General features: G+C 44.5%; 1 protein-coding gene and 1 long non-coding RNA gene across 5 annotated transcripts in view; one reads left to right on the forward strand and one right to left on the reverse strand.

Moving 5' to 3' along the window:
- The window catches only part of LOC127045776 (uncharacterized), a 32,422-nt gene extending 29,616 nt beyond the window's left edge, over nt 1-2,806 (reverse strand). For both annotated transcript variants that reach the window (XR_007772817.1, XR_007772816.1), the window contains exon 1: nt 2,682-2,806. This is a non-coding gene — a long non-coding RNA (uncharacterized LOC127045776). The remainder of the gene's footprint in view (nt 1-2,681) is intronic.
- Nucleotides 2,807-2,871: 65 nt separating this feature from the next.
- Nucleotides 2,872-17,515, forward strand: part of PFKP (phosphofructokinase, platelet) — an 83,006-nt gene continuing 68,362 nt past the window's right edge. For all 3 annotated transcript variants that reach the window (XM_050942239.1, XM_050942237.1, XM_050942238.1), the window contains exons 1-2: nt 2,872-3,148; nt 16,022-16,095. In XM_050942239.1, coding sequence (XP_050798196.1) covers nt 3,055-3,148; nt 16,022-16,095 — 168 coding nt within the window. In that variant the 5' untranslated portion in view covers nt 2,872-3,054. The remainder of the gene's footprint in view (nt 3,149-16,021; nt 16,096-17,515) is intronic.

Genomic DNA, 17,515 nt, shown 5'->3' on the forward strand with positions numbered 1-17,515 from the left:
TGCCACTGACTTCAATGGAACTATGACGGTTTATACCAGCTGAGGATACTGAGTGTTGGATCAGGCCCATTAGGACAATATACAAAAAATATTTGGATTGCAAGCCTTTGAATTACTTCAATCCAATTATTTGTAAACAGAATTAATTATTGTGTAACGACTTACATAGGCAAGGGTTTGTGGAACTGGGCCTGTTAGCTCTTTGGTGCAGAGAAGTGTATACACTTTTACACATGATTTAATATTGCAGAGTTTCCTAGTTAATATGCATCAGTATTTTTAGGATTAGAATACTTACAAACACCAGTGTACTTGAGTAATTCTACTCATGTGAATAGTTTCACTGAATTTATTGGGACTGCCTACTTGAGTATAGCTACTCATATATGTAAAAGTCTGTAGGATCAGGGCCTGTGTTTATAAAGCACCAAATTTAGGGTGTGTATAAATGCTGAATAAAAACAATTCTAATAGTGATTAAAGCATAGGATTGAGAGTTAGCATTTTGATTCTGTTTTTGACTTGCTGCATAATTTTGTTGAGTCACTCAGGCCCTCATCCTGCAAACACTCTCACAGAGGCTGAACTTCACACACATAAATTGTCCTATTGAATACAGGACAATTCATGTACATAAAAGCAGCTAAATAAAAGTTTGCAGGGTCTGGGCCTTAATCTGTCTCTGTGATCAGGATAATCATACTACTCTGCTCCATAGGGGTATTGTGATAATTTTTTAAAAGAATTATGGATCAATTATTCAATATGTACGCATCCAAAAAGTATGTATTCACAACAGAATGAAAACAAATGACAAAATCATCCCCCAAATATTCAGTGTGGATATTACCAAAATAGGTTTTTTAACTCTCATTCTCCTGACCTAACAACAAAAAGAGAGGGTGCTCTAAATAGATATTTCTCAGTTCCCTGTCTCCATAACTGTGACAAAACTTCCTTTGACTCACCTTTTGTCTGTTTAAATAGTACACTCTTCAGGGCAAGAACTGCCTCTTGCTGTATGTGTGCAGCACCTAGCACAATAGGACCTGATCTTAGCTGGTGCCTCTAGGGGATACTATAATACCAATACATTATACTCCCAATAAATCTTTACAATACTTTTTAGCAGTGGAATAACATCTTCTAGACAATGACAGGGCCTTAATAATTAGCACGAAACATGTTCAGAGAGAGCTTGAACAAAAAAACCAACCAACCAACTAAACAAAAAAAAAAAAAAAAAAAAAGAGACACACACAAAACTGGAGCCTCTAAAGAGGGGGATTTCCCCTCACTGCCCATCTCTAATGGAATGACAGGCAATGATTGCTTGCTTATAGAGATCAGCAGCTTTTAGGATTGCAGGGAATGGCATGTGTGCCTAGTGTAACCAGAGCAGGACAGAGCTAGGTCTAAGAGAGACGATGGTATTATGTGCCACCTAGCTGCTAGCCTGTTTTCAGGTACTGCGCCTGGGTGCTGGAACTAGGGGTATGTCTACATCTACAATTTTGCAGCGCTGGTTGTTACAGCTGTGCAGCTGTATAGGGCCAGCGCTGCAGAGTGGCCACACTTACAGTAACCAGCGCTGCAAGTGGTGTTATGTGTGGCCACGCTGCAGCGCTGTTGCACACCGCGGGGAAGAAGACCTGCTTGGAGGGGGGGTCGGGGAACGCCAGAGCACACCGCGGGGAAGGATACCTGCTTGGAGGAGGGGTCGGGGAACGCCAGAGCAAACCGGGGGGAAGGAGACCTGCTTGGAGGTGGGGTCAGGGAATGCCAGAGCAAACCGCGAGGAAGGAGACCTGCTTGGAGGTGGGGTCGGGGAACGCCAGAGCACACCACGGGGCTGGATACCTGCTTGGAGGGGGGGGGTCGGGGAACGCCAGAGCACACTGCGGGGAAGGAGACCTGCTTGGAGGGCAGTGGAGTTTTCTTGATTACCAGAGAGGCTTCCTCAGGTATGCTGGGATACCTGCTTATTCCATGGAGGTCAACAAAAATGCTGGTGAGTGTCTACACCTGATGACCAGCGCTGGTGATCCAGCACTGGATCCTCTACACCCGAGGCACGACCAGGTGTACGGCCAGCGCTGCAAACAGGGAGTTGCAGCGCTGGTAATGCCCTGCAGGTGTGTACACATCCTAAGTTGCAGCGCTGTAACCCCCTCACCAGCGCTGCAACTTTGTAGTGTAGACAAGGCCTAGGAGTGCTGCCGCACCTCCTGGCTCAAAGTGGTTTCCATTATACACAGGGTTTGGTTCAATGGCCGTCAGCACCTCCACTATACAAATTGTTCCTGCACCCCTGTACTGCCCAGACTTTTATTACCAGACCATGCAGGGCGATGACAGGGAGCAGCTACCCCAGTCCACTTTCCTCCAGCACCTGTAGGCAGAGACCTGAGTGCTGCTCAGGGCTGGTCTCCAGCAGGTGGAGCTGGGGGGAGAAACCTCATTGTGCGGGGGGGACCTCGTCCTGCGGCTCTGCCAGGAAAAACAGCCGCTTCCTCTGCCCCCTCCCTCTTGCTCTAGCATATGGACAGGGGAGGGGAGGGGAAAGGAAAGGAAAGGAAAGGAAAGGAAAGGAGGGGAGGGGAGGGGGCCCCCTTTGCACTCCTTCCCCCTTTTGCCACCCATTCCAGCCTCTCCCACCTTCCCCACCTGCCGCCCCTTACCCAGGCTGCAGCATCCGAGCGTGCTCCCCCGCCCGCTGCAGGCTGCCGAGCGCCTTGGGCGGTGCACGTGCTCTCATTGGCTTCTCGCCCTGCCCCTCAGAGGGCGGAGCCGCACGGGCGCCGCGGAGAGAGGGGCCGGCTGGGTTGCTGTGGGCAGAGCCGCACGGGGTGGAGGGAGGCACGGGGAGGCTGGAGCGGGGTGTGAAAGCTGCGCTTCTCGTGCTTTCCTCCCACGGGTTTTATGCCGTAGCGTTTCTGTTCCGGGTTCCGTCCCCAGGGCTGCCAGGGACTCCCTCCGGCGCCGCCCAGGGAGCTCGCTCGCTCCCTCCATCCCCCAGCCGGCCGGCAGCTCGCTCTCTCCCTTCGCAGCACCATGGCGGAGCTGCCGGCTTATAAGAAGTTCTTCGAGAATCTCTCGGGCGCAGGGAAAGCCATCGGGGTGCTGACCAGCGGCGGGGATGCGCAAGGTGATGCAGCTATGGGGAAGGGAGAGGACTATAGGGTGGCTGTTGGATGTATTGGGCAGCATGGATAAGTGGGAGGGCGTGCATGGCATACGGGTACATTTGGAGGGGTGGCAGGGGGAAATACGGCTGGGGGGTGCAGCGGGCAGGGGTAGTTTGGAGACTGGCAGGATGCTCGTGTGGCGGTGGCGTGGGCGTGGGCGGGAAGTGCATGGACACTGGGGGCAGTGGGTGTCTGGTGGCTGGGGGCAGGGACACGTTGGGTCGGGGCACGGCGGGCATTGAGGTAGGGGCAGATGGGGCACTGGACGTGGGCTAAAGGGGGCTGGGCTGGCTTGCGATCAGGGTGGGCCGGCGGAGAGTGCCTGTTTCCCTGCAGCTCTACGGATCTCAGACTGCTTTGACATCAGCGTAAAAAAAAAAATCTTCCTTTTGCCTCACTTCAGTGTCTGGGCTGCAAACGTGCCTAGATAGACAGGGCGGCAACAAGCAGCCTCCATTCATCCTCCCTCCCTTCTTCATCACATTTTCAAACGTGTGACGACTTCTGAGCCTGCCTTCTGGAGGGCAGGAAACCGAAAGCACCAGTAACTTTAACTCCAAGACGTCTTTCCCTTTCAGGGGATGGTAGGGAGAAGGGAGAATGAAGAAAGGGCTAGTTAGTGCCCAAAATGTGAGGGGTGGTGGTGGGCTTGCTGCATTGCACAGGGGGGCAGGGGAACTATCTGCCGCTGGGGCAGTGGCAGCCCTCACCCCATCCGCCTTTCACCTCGTTCTTTGGCACTACTCACGAGTAGTTTCGCATTCGTGCCAACGGTTTAGGTCGCTCACACCGGCGCAAGATTAATAAATTGCAGACATCCTTAGCCCCCTTCGATCGCTAACCCTACACAGAGTCCTTCCAAAGGAGTAGCAGGGGTTTAATGTTGGGGCTTAGAGACCAAGGCCCTACAGAAATGGAATCAAAGGGCGACCAGGGAACAGGAGAATTGATTGAAATATACTAATATACTAATCTGGTCATGAGATCCCTTCTCAGGCCCCCTCCCCCTTTTTTGTCTCCCTGAATTAATTTGCGTCTGTTATTAACAGTTCTGTGTTGGGTTGCTCAGGGCGCAGATTCTAGATGGGTAATGCGGGGCAATATTTAACAACAAAGGCTCTCGATCCCCTTAGCCAGAAAGAGAAGTATCTTGTTAATATGCAGCGCTGCCATCCTTCCCAGTAGCCTCCTCCTCGGCGGTGACATTAGTTTTCCCGCAGCTCTGGGATTGCGTTGGGAAGAAGTTTAATCCAGTAGCTGCCAGTTTCGCTGCAGATCAGAAGTATTTCAGCAGCGCGGGGCAGGGGACAATGTTGTTTTTTGCATTAGGGATGGGTCCTGGGCCTCCCCGCCAGTCTTTCACGTGCGTGGGGGTGAAGAGAGAAGTATGGCTCCTGCAAATGTGCTTGTGGGTGGAGGGAGTTGTGAGAAGAGAGACCCCTCTGAGTGCGTCAGGGTTTGGAGGAGCGAGGACTAGTTTTCCCCCACACACGCTTCCCTTCAGTGAATGTGTAAGGAGAAAGCCTCACTCCCCTTCCCCTTGATAGATGTGTGTTTAGGATGCGGGGCACCTGGCCTGTCTCCCCCTCCACCCGTCTCTGCCCCCCTCCTTTCCCTAGTGCGCATGAGAATGCTACTTTGCATGGACCACTTTCTTCTCGCTCGGTCCCCGCCTCCAGTGTGTACGTGATCCGCGGCCAGTCGTTGCGGATTCCTCTGTGCGTCATATCTCTGCTGAAGAAGCATCCTTCTTCCCTCCCCCAGAAATAGTGGGGTGCCTGGCGTTTTACCTGGGATTAGCTAAACCCCTCCCCAATATGGGGGCAGAAGGGATCTGCCACCGCAAACTGCTTCCCTTGACAATCAGCGGCTGGCTTGGCTCCTCTTGCAGTCGTCCACCCCATGGCGGTGTTACCAGTTGTGCTGAAATCATTTCAGGGGAGCTCGGGATCCGGGCACCTGAGCCTTTACATCGCCATTTCCCTTTGAAGCAGTGACAGTGCATTGCTTGGAGCAGCATAGCAGCAAACCCAGGCTGAGCCCTGCCACTCGCTTCCGCGTGGCTGCGGATTACATAACGCTGGAGCAGCCGTTCTAGCTCCTTTAAAAAAAAAAAAAAAAAAAAAGGTATTACATCGAAGTCGCCCCCGGGCGCTATAGTGCAACATTTAAACATCGTCCCAAAGTAAATCGATCGGTCCTAGATTTGATTATCCGCAAAGTGTAGCGCAAAAAAAAAAAAGGGGGAGGAGCGTTTGGGGAGCGCTGCCCAAGCGCCGTGACTGTTTTGCAGACTATGAGCAGAGGACACTTGATGTTGTCCAGGATGTTTTGTAGGCGTTTCATTTCTTTCATGAGAAGACCGACTAAACCCAACCTTAGGGCTCGAGTGTCTCCAAGGAATCATTTACATAACTGGGTTGGGATTTGGGAACAGTAAGAAGACTGAAGTATGCAACCTCCATTCTGCATCACATCCTGGGAGGGGAACAGAATAGGGAGGACTCTGAGTCATGACCTTTCAAGGTCATTTGTACTGCATGGGGTGAGAGTAATTTAGGGAGAATATTGAGGTCTGTAGTTGAGAGAGTTTATATAGAAAGAAGCAGATTAGCAGTTTTGGAAGAACTAAGTTGTACAAAGTAATCCTATTCTAAATTGGGAGGGTTTTCTATTCCTTAACTGATTTTCCATCCCCCATTTGCTTTAACTTCTTGAATATTTACAACAGAAATCTGATTCTATGGGAAACAGGAATAAATATAATTACAGTGACACCTGTTAGTGCTGCACTATAGGATGGCTTCTAAGCTTTTCCCCACTGTTAACCTGTTAACATGCTTACACTGTTCCAGGCAGTTGATTGACTTATAAAATCTCAGCCCCAGGGTTTACTAGGTGGGGTGTTTTTCTTACTTTTTGATCATTTACAAGTGGCCTTTTTTTAAATGAAAAATTTCATGTCTTTTCTATTTCAAGTCGCTGTTACTGTTCAAAATGTGGGATTTTCAGATTTACAATTGTTAATCTCCTTAAGGGTTTTTTAGTGTGTATATAGTATTATGGATCCAAGATGTTTAAATCTGTATTAATACACATTCACAGCACATACCATAGCAGCTCTCTTGAAACAATCAGGAGTTAATCACTGTATTTACAGTGTAGACATACTTTCCACCATTTTGTGTGGTGGATTTAAGCAGTGTATTGGGGTTTTAGTGTAAGTGAAAGTGTTACAAATAATATGTGCTTGTAAAGTGTAGTCTATACTTGCTGTGTCAGTACTACAATTTTGGCCACCCAGCTGTTAAATTGGGAAACAAATCCAGTATTTGGTATTCAGTCTCTTGATGTATATTGTGATTGAACATTGACAGCTGATTCTCAAGGATTTATCAGCATGATGTGCCATAGTCTGGACTGCACCAAAGCGCGGTTGGTGCAGTTTTGGAGGGAGCAGCATGAGAAGTGGGGTCTTTAAGCAGCTCTTATTCCCTCAGATCCTGAGGTTTGTCCTGTCATGGGTTGGTCCTTGGCACAATGTAGAACAGCCTCAGGGCTACTTTATGTCGGCTGTCAATAACCTCCAAGGCCATTCTGGCAGGCACAGATCACTGAGGGATGAAGAGTGTCCCCTAGGAAAATTGCTGATGCTGGAACCATGATGAGGGTGGTAGAGGAGCAGCAATTACACTGGCCCAGAATCCCTTATATAGAGGGAATTCTGTACCATCTAGGGCTGACAGATTGGTGGGCCAATGTAAAGTGGCCAGGGAGTGGCTGAGAATCTGGACTGGTGTTCTTTAAAACTCCAGTGTAACCTTACCTGAACATTCTGTTTTGTGGTTAACTTCAAGGCTTGAGTGCTGTGGAAGATAATCTGAGTGAGGGGCCTGAGATTGTGAATTGCATGTGCAGGTGCATTGGGCTATTGGTCCCGCTGTGTTGGGCATGGAAGTGTTAATGTTGACACTGGTGGGTGAATTTATACACCAGCCACTGGCTCCTGAGATATGGATCCTCTTTCGATAGAATGTCATCCTCCCCTTATTCCCTGTCACACACAGGAAGTGAGTTGTTCTATGTATTTTAGAACATACATTTATGGAACTCTCACAATGAGCAAAAATCTAAATGACAGTCATGTAAACTTATTTACTTGCCTCAGCTCTTCCTCACACCATCCCTTCATTTGCTTGTTACTCTTACTTTGGTTTTGAGTTCTTCAAATTAAGAGCTATGTCATGTTTTTTTTATTTGCATGGCAAAACTTTTTGGGGCACTAATGAAATAGTCATAGCCTTCTGGGTTACACAGCCCAGAGCGCAGATCATGGCTCTGTAGTAGGCAGATCTGTGCAACAGTTTCATCACCTACTGGTTAAGAGTCTTATATTGTTCCAGTCCATTACATGTCCCCCCGCACAAAGAAAACAACCCCCTTTCTGTCCCCAAAATTGTAGAATTTATATGTATATTGCATATGGTTGCTATGTGTGTTATGTATATACATAATTTGAAGACAGCACCATGGATTTGTTTTACATTTTGTAAATAAAATTTAAAGCATAATTTATTTGCTAAAAAAGTTAACGTCATGTTTCAACATACATTTTACAGATGGGAAATGAACATTCTGTAGTTAATGGTAATTTGTATAGACTTTTTCAGTATTCACTGTATCTGGTGTTTTGGAGACGTTACTTCTAAAATTAAAAAAGTGACTTGTGTCACAGATTAATTCTTAAATAATTGGTGCTAATTTTCTTTTTTTTTTTCTTTTTTTCTTTTTTTTGAAAGAGGCAAAGAAAGCATTTTGAATGGAAGCAAGCCTAAAATGCCCAAGATGCGCTACTATGTGTGTGTTTGTTGTGTTTTTTTTAACTGAAAAGCTGAAATTAGTCTGCCAAAACCTGAACATGGTTTGGGGTGTCAGAAGTGTGTGGCCAAATATTTGCTGCTTGCTGTGTTTGATTGTTTAAAGAAACATTAAAAAAATCCAAAACTTTTGAACCACCTCAGCTTGTGTCCAAACGCCTAAGCCCATCCAGTCAGAGATTTTTCCAGGTTTCTGATAGTCTGCTAGCTTCCTTGACTCATATCTGTGTCCATAACTTTAGGTTCATTTAGGTTTGAACATAAGAATGGCCATACTGGGTCAGACCAAAGGTCCATCCAGCCCAGTATCTTGTCTACTGACGGTGGCCAATGCCAAGTGCCCCAGAGGGAGTGAACCTAACAGGTAATGATCAAGTGATCTCTCTCCTGCCATCCATCTACACCCTCTGACAAACAGGCTAGGGATACCATTGCTAACCCATCCTGGCTAATAGCCATTAATGGACTTAACCTCCATGAATTTATTTAGTATCAGAGGGGTAGCTGTGTTAGTCTGGATCTATAAAAAGCAACAAAGAGTCCTGCAGCACCTTATAGACTAACAGACGTATCGGAGCATAAGCTTTTGTGGGTGAATACCCACTTCATCACCCACCAAAGCGTATGCTCCAATACGTCTGTTAGGTGCCACAGGACTTTTTGTTGCTTTTTACATGAATTTATCTATTTCCTAGAGACTGACTCCAGTGGGGTCCCTCACAAACTGGAGACGGTTACTGTGGGTTTGTTTTTACTGAGCATTTGAGCTTATTCCAGAATGTGGGATGAACCTGTGTTGTGAAAACTGAAATGCTCAAAATAGCACATGCATGTGAATGGACACAGGGTGCTAAAATTAAATTAACCCAGGGGATCTCAAACTGGGGGTCGGGACCCCTCAGGGGGTAGCGAGATTATTACTGGGGGTCGCGAGCTGTCAGTCTCCACCTCAAACCCTGCTTTGCCTCCAGCATTTATAATAGTGTTAAATATATACAAAAGTGTTTTTAATTTATAAGGAGTGGGGTATCACACTCAGAGGTTTGCTATGTGAAAGGGGTCACCAGTACAAAAGTTTGTGAACCACTGAATTAACCCCTCTGAAGCCTTGGGGAATGCAGGGTGGGGGGTCTCCCTTGGTAGGGTTGGGAAGGAGACCGGTGATGTAGGATATTGCTCTTCTCATGTGATCCCTCCCTCATGTCTCTCTTGGCTCTATCACTGTTAATCTAAAGTGGCTAATTTTAAATGAAGCTACCATCACCTCACCTATGGCACTGAAATTAAATGTAGACTATAATTTGGCATTTGAGAAATGAAAGGGATGGTAGCCCTAAGGGAAAAGATAACAGCTTGTCTCTGTGTTAAATAACTGTCTGCAAGCCTCAAACTGCTGAATGAGCTTTAGGGTAGGGAAGGCTGTACCTCCCAAACAGCCTGGCCTTGCCCCCTATCTGACCCCCACCCAATTCCTGACCCCAGACTGCTCCCTCAGAATCCACAACCCATCCTGCTCCTTGTCCCTTGTCTGCCCTCCTAAGACCTTTCCAACCACCACTCTAGGACCTCACCCCGCACGAACTCCCCCTGGTCCCTGTCCCCGACTGCCCTGACCCCTATCCACCCCCCGCCCCCCACTGAGTCCTGACAGACCCTCGGAACGCCCACAATCCAACTCCCTGTCCCCTGACCGTCCTCCCCGAAACCTCTGTCCCCTGACTGTCCCTGGGACTCCCTGCCCCTTATCCAACACCCCTGTCCCCCTTACCATACCGCTTACCCCTGCCTCCCCACCCTCCCAGAGCCTCAGCGCACCGCATCCAGGAGCAGCCCTGGACAGCACTGCAGTGGCATGGCTCCGGTGGGGCCTGAGCTCCCGCTGGTCGGCCCGGAGCTCGCAGCCCCGCCCCCTTACCACGCGGCTCTGAGCGGGAGGAGCTAAGGCCCTGCCCAAGCCATGCCGCTGCAGCACTGTCCAGGGCCACTCGTGGACGTGGCGCACTGAGGCGCCGGGGGATGGGGGAGGCGGGGGGGAGCCTCCAACATTCTTGTGGGGGCCCCTGCAGGGCCTGGGACAAATTGCCCCACTTGTTCCCTCCTCTGAGTGGCGCTGCATCATCTAATGCCTTCCAGCTAGGTTATTCAGTCTTCAGTTGGGCCAAAAATTGCCAGATAAATCTTAGCACCTATCAAAGGTCTGATGAAAAAGAAAATGGTAATTCAGAAGAATTTTAGATTATGTTGCCATATTTTGAATAGCTATTTTAGCCACAGTTTAGTCTCTAAGCCACTGTTCAAATCCTCTGTGTGTATCAGTGCTGTACTGAGTATTGAGGACCAAGTCTCATGACTACTGAGTACATCCATTTTCCAGTAGTAATTATATAATTACATTTCATAGATACTCTAATGGAAATACTGGTTGTAAGAAGCCAAAGATAATTAACTAAGACATTGTTTGCCAGTGTTTTATTAGTCAAGTTCATGTTCTCCTCTGTAGATATCTTTTATGTATTTGAATATACTCTGGTCAAAATATTCAGATGTAAGTACCCAATGGTAGATATTTAAAGCCAAATTTAGGTTTATTGGGACATCTCTAGATTATTCAGTACTGAACAGCAACAGATTCTTCAGTGTGAGTTCTTGAGTATTCAGCACTTCTGAAAATTGGCTAGGTGCTTGCTGTTAAGCACCCAAGTCTGAAAATATTGCTGTCTTTGCACAGAGGCAAACAGATTGAAAGGTGTGAAGGGACCATTGTGATCATCTAGTCTAACCTGTATAACATGGGCCACGGAACTTGTCCAAAATAATTCCTACAGCAGATCTGTTAGATAAAAAGCACGTTCAGTCTTGATTAAAAAATTGTGAGTGATGGAGTACAAAATAGTCACACAGTGTCAAACAGTGATAACACGTGTATATTAAATAGCCAAGTTATAAACTTTCAGTGAGGGTATACAGAATGGCCTGAGGCAAGGGTTCTCTTCTTTTCCAGACTGACAACCTACGTTGCAATAGACACAACTTTTGGGATCTATCCACCTCCTATTTAGGCTACATATACAGTATGAGCTAAGGGTGTGACTCACACGAGCTGTCATCGAGCTATTGGGAGTATAAATAGCAGCGTAACTGCTGTAGCACGAGTAGTAGTAGCAGAGGAATGGTTTAGCTGTGCCACATACAGCTTGCCTGAAGCTTATGGGTATGTACTCGACATGGCTCAACCATGCTTCCACTGCTGCTACCCATGTTACTGTGGCTATGCTACTATTTATACTCACTCTGCTCAATGTGAGCTAGCCTGAGTATGTGTACAAGAATAGGAGAATCGCAGCCCTACCTCGTAATGTAGGCATAGCTTTAGACGGAAGGGAGTGAGTAATTGCAGCCTCTTGAAATCCGGTTACAACCTCCATGTGGGTAATCTCTAGCCTGTGTTACTCAGATATCAGCCTTTTGAGCCACTTCCTCCGACATGGCTTTCATACTTTGAGACTTACATAATTGTATCGATAGGAAAACACACATGAGTTTGGAGTCATCTTCCTAAAATGTTGTGTAGAAGTAATTTAAGTGATTAGATGGATACACAAGTTGTTTATTCAAGAAAACTATATGCATAGAGTACTCTGTGGGACAATTGCACTGTAAATCTTCTGAGGCACTGAACTGGAACTATTGCTTTTCAAATAATAATGGTTAATCTCTGAACTGGAACTGTTGCTTTACAAATAATAATCATCAATCTAAGTGCTTGGTAAAAGTTGTGAAATTCTCACTGGTGACTGGAAAACCAAGTTGTGTGAATGCCTTATTGTTTATATTAACCCAAGCTGATATTCCTGGCCTAGAAACCTTCTCATCTTTATCAAATAGACATGTAAAATGTAAATGTGTGGAAACAACCCTGGATTTTCATGTACATTTTTAGCTTTGCATAGGCATCCTGTTTCAAAAGTAAAATTCTCAATAAACTTAAAGCACCAGTAAATTCTTAACACAGAAACAGAAAAGAGAAGTTGGTTTAAAATTAATAAGTATGGAACCAGCAGAATAATGCTGCTTAAACTGAGAAGGAAATGAATAATTTAACATTAGGAAAAGTTTAGTACTAAAGCAAATGTTATTTTCTGAGCCTTTTAGTCATGTAACTTTTTTAGTAAATTTGTTACCCGTCTTCTGAAATGGTACATCTATTGTAACTCTGATTTTTTTGGTGGAGTTGAGTTCCTCAACATTAGTGAAACCGCTCAAAATGAATACATGCAAAATCATATAAAGAGACAAGAAAAAAAGTTTGAACTGAAAAAAATAAGTCTTACATACAAATAGAGTTAAAACGCACATGTAAGAAACCAAACAGTAACTAAAGTGTACTGCATCAGTAAAGACCCTCTACCTTATTAAAAAGATGAGCAAAATATTGTGTTCAAAAACATTTTCCTTTCAATCACACTTTTAATGAAGAAACAGTTATAAAGGTTAATAGTCCAAGGGGAAAAAATCCTATGTAATATGAGGATACCTGAATCAATGGGATTTAGGAGCCTCTTAGCAAATCATTGGGTATGAGATGGCTATAGCTGTCAACTCTAAAGGGTCAGAGAAATCAGTATTTTATGCTTAATTTATTTTTTATTGATTTATAAGTTGTCTTTCACCAAAGCAATTAGGTGCTTACTTGCATCGAGCAGCCAGCAATGAGTACTAATAGTGAATCACCGCAGCCATCTCCTGAAATGTTAACATATACACTGGCACCAAGTCAGACAGTTGAAAAAACCCCAAAAACAATTCAGGCAAAGGTTAAACAAGTTTCTAATAACATATCCTAACAGTGATAACACTTGGATTCTGTTCAGTCACCAACAATGAAGGAAAGAAGATGAGAAGTCACCTTACCATTATTATTTGTATTTCCATAATGAGTAGGGGTGTTAGTCATGGATCATGCCACTATTGAGCTAGGTGTTGTACAAGACAGAACAAAAAGATGGCCCGTCCTCCAAAGAGTTGACAATCAAAGTCACTGGCAGGTTCAGCCCCACATAGCTGACAAGAAGTTCTTCCCTCCCTGGCCTTAAATGATGTGATGCAGTTAATGTGTCCTTGACATTTCAGGGTTTTAAAAATTATCACCAGCACCTGGAATTGATCCCAGGAATTGGACAGAGAAACAATACAAAGACCTTAACCATGAGTGTTATGTTCACAGGTCTGCTCTGGTTGGGCAGAAGACAGTTATATTTTGCTCTAGCTGAAGCTTCAAGGTGGGCTTAGAGGTTAGGCCTAAGTACAGGTTATTACCATAGTGTGGTCTGGAGGTGCAAAGGTGTTACTGGCGGGGAAGAATTCTGCATTAGAAGAGGGTGGTCAGACTCCTCACAAGCCACAGATGATTAAAATAAATATGTGCTGCAGCTGTAACCTGAAAAACCAGGATCAGTGACCGATCCATTAGGATCTTAATTTAGAAAACATTGACAAAAAGCAGGCATGCATCATCAGCAGATGATGCAGGTGATGCCTTTGCCCAGTCCATTAAATGCTTCTTCATGCCCACAAGAATCTCTTCTGTTTTAGCTGGTCCAAGTCACATCCATTCTGAATCTTAGCCTGTCCATTTTCCTTCCAGTCAATAGCACATTTGGGCTAATGAGACCGTTTGTCGGTGGAAGACAGACACAGAACTTTGTGTTGGTCAGTATTTATTATATCTGCAAAACATCTTGCAGTCACCTCATACATGATGAACAGGAAAGGTGATAAGGTGGAACCCTGAAGGATGCAGCAGGTGAGAGCTTTCCGGAAGGATGAAAGTGGGGAAGGAGAAAACCCAATGAATGGCCATTCTGAACATTATCTGTAAGACCCTATAGACAAAACAATGGTGCCAAAAGCAGCCGATCTATAGGGATATAATTAACCATCAGTATCTATAGAGACTTGGTTTAGAGAAACAGTATTCTGCATAAAAATATTAGTATGCTAAGCAACACCTGCATCTCTTCTTGCTTTTGGGTTGGCAGAGACCGCAAATGCCATAGAGAACACGGACAGATTTTGGAGGTGAAGAGTACCTTGTGCCACACTCTACAGCAATTACTGCACCCTTCCTGGCCTTAGTCAATACTTGAAAGACCAGATCCTCAGCCAGTGGAAATTGATGTAGCTGCATTGACTTAAAAAACCTGACTCAAAGCATGTGTGGTTTCTGGAAGGAGAATTGAATAGATATTTGCTACTACCTTGCTCTCCCTAGCTGACAGATTTGTTTTCCTAACTGGGTATGTCTACACTTGGAGCTGGGGGTGTGATTCCCAGCCCATGTAGTCGTACTTGCACTGGCTTTCATCAAACTGGCATGCTAAAATTAGTAGTATAGCTTCTCCTGCCGACATAGCTACTGCCGTTCGCTGGGGGTGGTTTAATATCAACAGGGGAGTGCTCTCTCATCAGCATAGAGTGGCTACATCAGAGATCTTACAGCAGCACAGCTGCATTGGTACAGGTCTCTGGTGTAGAATAGCCTTAATGTTCAGTTCTTGCACAATGAAAGACTTCTGTTTAATAACAGTGGCTTGTCTTGTGTTCCTAAGTAATAGGCACTTGAGGTAACCTCAGGGTCACTGAGACCTTCACACTAATCAGTTTCAACAATCACAAAGAGGTTAGTTCAGTGGGTCTTTAAATACTTCCCTGGAAGTGATAGTACCTAGGCTCCCTGTGTACAGGCCATATTCATGACTTTGTTTGTGGGTATGGAGATTCAGGCCGACTCCATTGTGTGGTTTAATCACCTTATGTGTTTCAAATCAGGGATTATTTTGCACGTATATCATCAGCAGAGCTGATCTATTTCTTCGCTATTTCCAGTAACTAATTAATCCTATTGATCTGGGTAACTGTGGATACTATACTTTATTTTGTGCTGTGGCATATTTATAAGTCCAGCAAGAGTGCTGATCCACTATTAGAGAAGTCTCTCAGCTTCCTTGCCTCTCTCTTGTAGCTCTGTTTTTTTGCTTCTTGTGTCTGGAGTCTGTTGGTAATTCTTCATGTCTTTTGTCATTAGTAATATTTCCCATGGTAGATGGAGAGAGCCATTACAATAGTCACCACTTTCTTTTTGACTCTTCGGATTGACACCCATTGAGTTTGCTATTAAATGGTTCTATGAAACATATTTGCTGCTTAATAAATTGAAGTATTAATACTGATATACACAAGTATGACATCCTTCAGCCAAGTGTTTCAATTTGTCAGGCATCTATGAAAAGAGTACTAAGGGCTCCATTGTGAGCTGCAGGACATGCCTGCACAGGGTAGTAAGATACCATAAGGTACTCACTTACCCATGCTATCCACATCACAAGTGTGTACTCAAGGGGAGAGCAGCTGGCACTGGCTTGCTTCCCCCTCTCCGTCTCAAGTGGCTCTGCTCTTCCACAGCACACCATCCGTGCAGCTGAGCTGGTTTGGAAGAAAGTAAGCTGGACCAGGAAGAAATGCTGGCACAGCTTACTTTCCCCTCTAGTGTGAGGGAAGGCAGGCACTGAATTGTGCCTGCAAGTCTTGCAAACTGCAAGGTGCCAAATTACTAGCCTTATGTCAGTTAGCAGTCACCACTTTCTAATTACTGTTTGTTCTAATAATATTTTGACAATTTCATCAAGTTACCCTGTTTAATGTCCATATAATTATGGTGCTAAAACAAATAACTCTGCCCCCTTCAACTTCTAGAGCTGGCTGCGTTGTCAGTATGTACATTTCTGTTATAGTAAAAGCTTTTTTTTCCTGTTTAGAAACAAATTATAGCTTCCAATTAATTCCTTCATTGTTGTTTTGTTGGATTTTGTTTTTGACAAAGATATTTCAAGTTAATATTAGAAAATTGAGGTAACCTTGCATAATTTTGTAATAAATGAATTCACTTTCTCTTCTCAGGTATGAATGCTGCAGTACGTGCGGTAGTGCGTATGGGAATCTACGTAGAAGCTAAAGTGTATTTTATCTATGAGGTTAGTTTTCCTGTTGTATTCATTCTGTATTTGATTTTTGAATGCGTTTGTACCTTGTTCTTGTGGAAATTTCACATGGGCTTTAATGGTGTAAGACTCAAAATATTATACATGGTGTTCCTTGTGATCACACCAAAAGCCTTTTTTACGCATGAAAGGTAATTTACCTGGTAATGACCAAGAGATGATATTCTAATTAAAACAGAAATTTGATTTCTGGTTCCAGACCTTTTCTCCACACAACAGCAAGGGGTTGGGAATATTGAGAAGACTTAGCTGTGGTAGTTGATGGGATCAGGCCTTGCCTTACGCAGCAATGACCTGTCTGTCTATACCTGAATACCTTCTGCATGGTATTCATCTAGCCCTCCCCTACCCTCCCTTACTATAGTATGAGCACTTACAGCTGTTGAGGTATTTATTCTGACAGCACCCCTGTGAGGCAGGAAAGTAGTTTTATTCCCAGTTTACAGATGGGGAACTGAGGCACAGAAAGATTACATGACAAGAGTTGCCTGAAGCTAGTTCTATAGCCACTGGACAACCTTTCCCTTTCTACAAACTAAGGGGAGCAGTTGACAGGCTGGCTACAAGATGAAGTCCTATCCACTTCTTTCCAAACATCAGAAATATTGTCTTGATTGATGTATATGTATGTGAAGTTATATTCAAACTGCATGGGATATGGAAATTTGAAAGACACATACGTGTACATCAGAAGGAGAAAACTATTTCTGTAAATGTTACAGGGAAAATGTCAATATTGTACTTCAATTTAATAAAGAGATATATTTTACCTTTAAAGTACATGAATATTGGAATACAGTAAACATTTTAAACAAACAAATGGCCCTTTTGTATTGTACGTTGGAATTATATCAGTTCTCCTTTAGAAGCCTTTAGTTTTTAAAAGTGAGGCAATCATGAGATAACATGGAAGGTCCTTTCATGGATCAGTAACTGGTTAAAAGACAGAAAACAAGGGGTAGGAAGAAATGGTCAGTTTTCAGAATGGAGGGAGGTAAACAGTTGTGTGTCTTCAGGATCTGTACTGGGATCAGTGTTGTTTAACTTATTCATAAATGATCTGGAAAAAGGGGTAAACAGTGAGGTAGCGAAATTTGCAGATGTACAAAATTATTTACGATAGTTAAGTCCAAAGCAGACTACGAAGAGTTACAGACTCACAGAATTGGGTGACTGGGCAACAGAAGAGCAGATGAAATTCAGTGTTGATAAATGCAAAGTAATGAACATTGGAAAACATAATCCTAACTATATATACAAAATGATGGGGTTTAAATTAGTTGTTACCACTCCAGAAAGCGATCTAGGAGTCATTGTGGATAGTTCTCTGAAAACATCTGCTGAATGTGCTGCAAGAGTTAAAAAAGCAAACAGAATGTTAGAAACTGTTAGG

Source organism: Gopherus flavomarginatus, chromosome 2 (genome assembly GCF_025201925.1).
Source record: "Gopherus flavomarginatus isolate rGopFla2 chromosome 2, rGopFla2.mat.asm, whole genome shotgun sequence".
Taxonomy (NCBI): domain Eukaryota; kingdom Metazoa; phylum Chordata; order Testudines; family Testudinidae; genus Gopherus; species Gopherus flavomarginatus.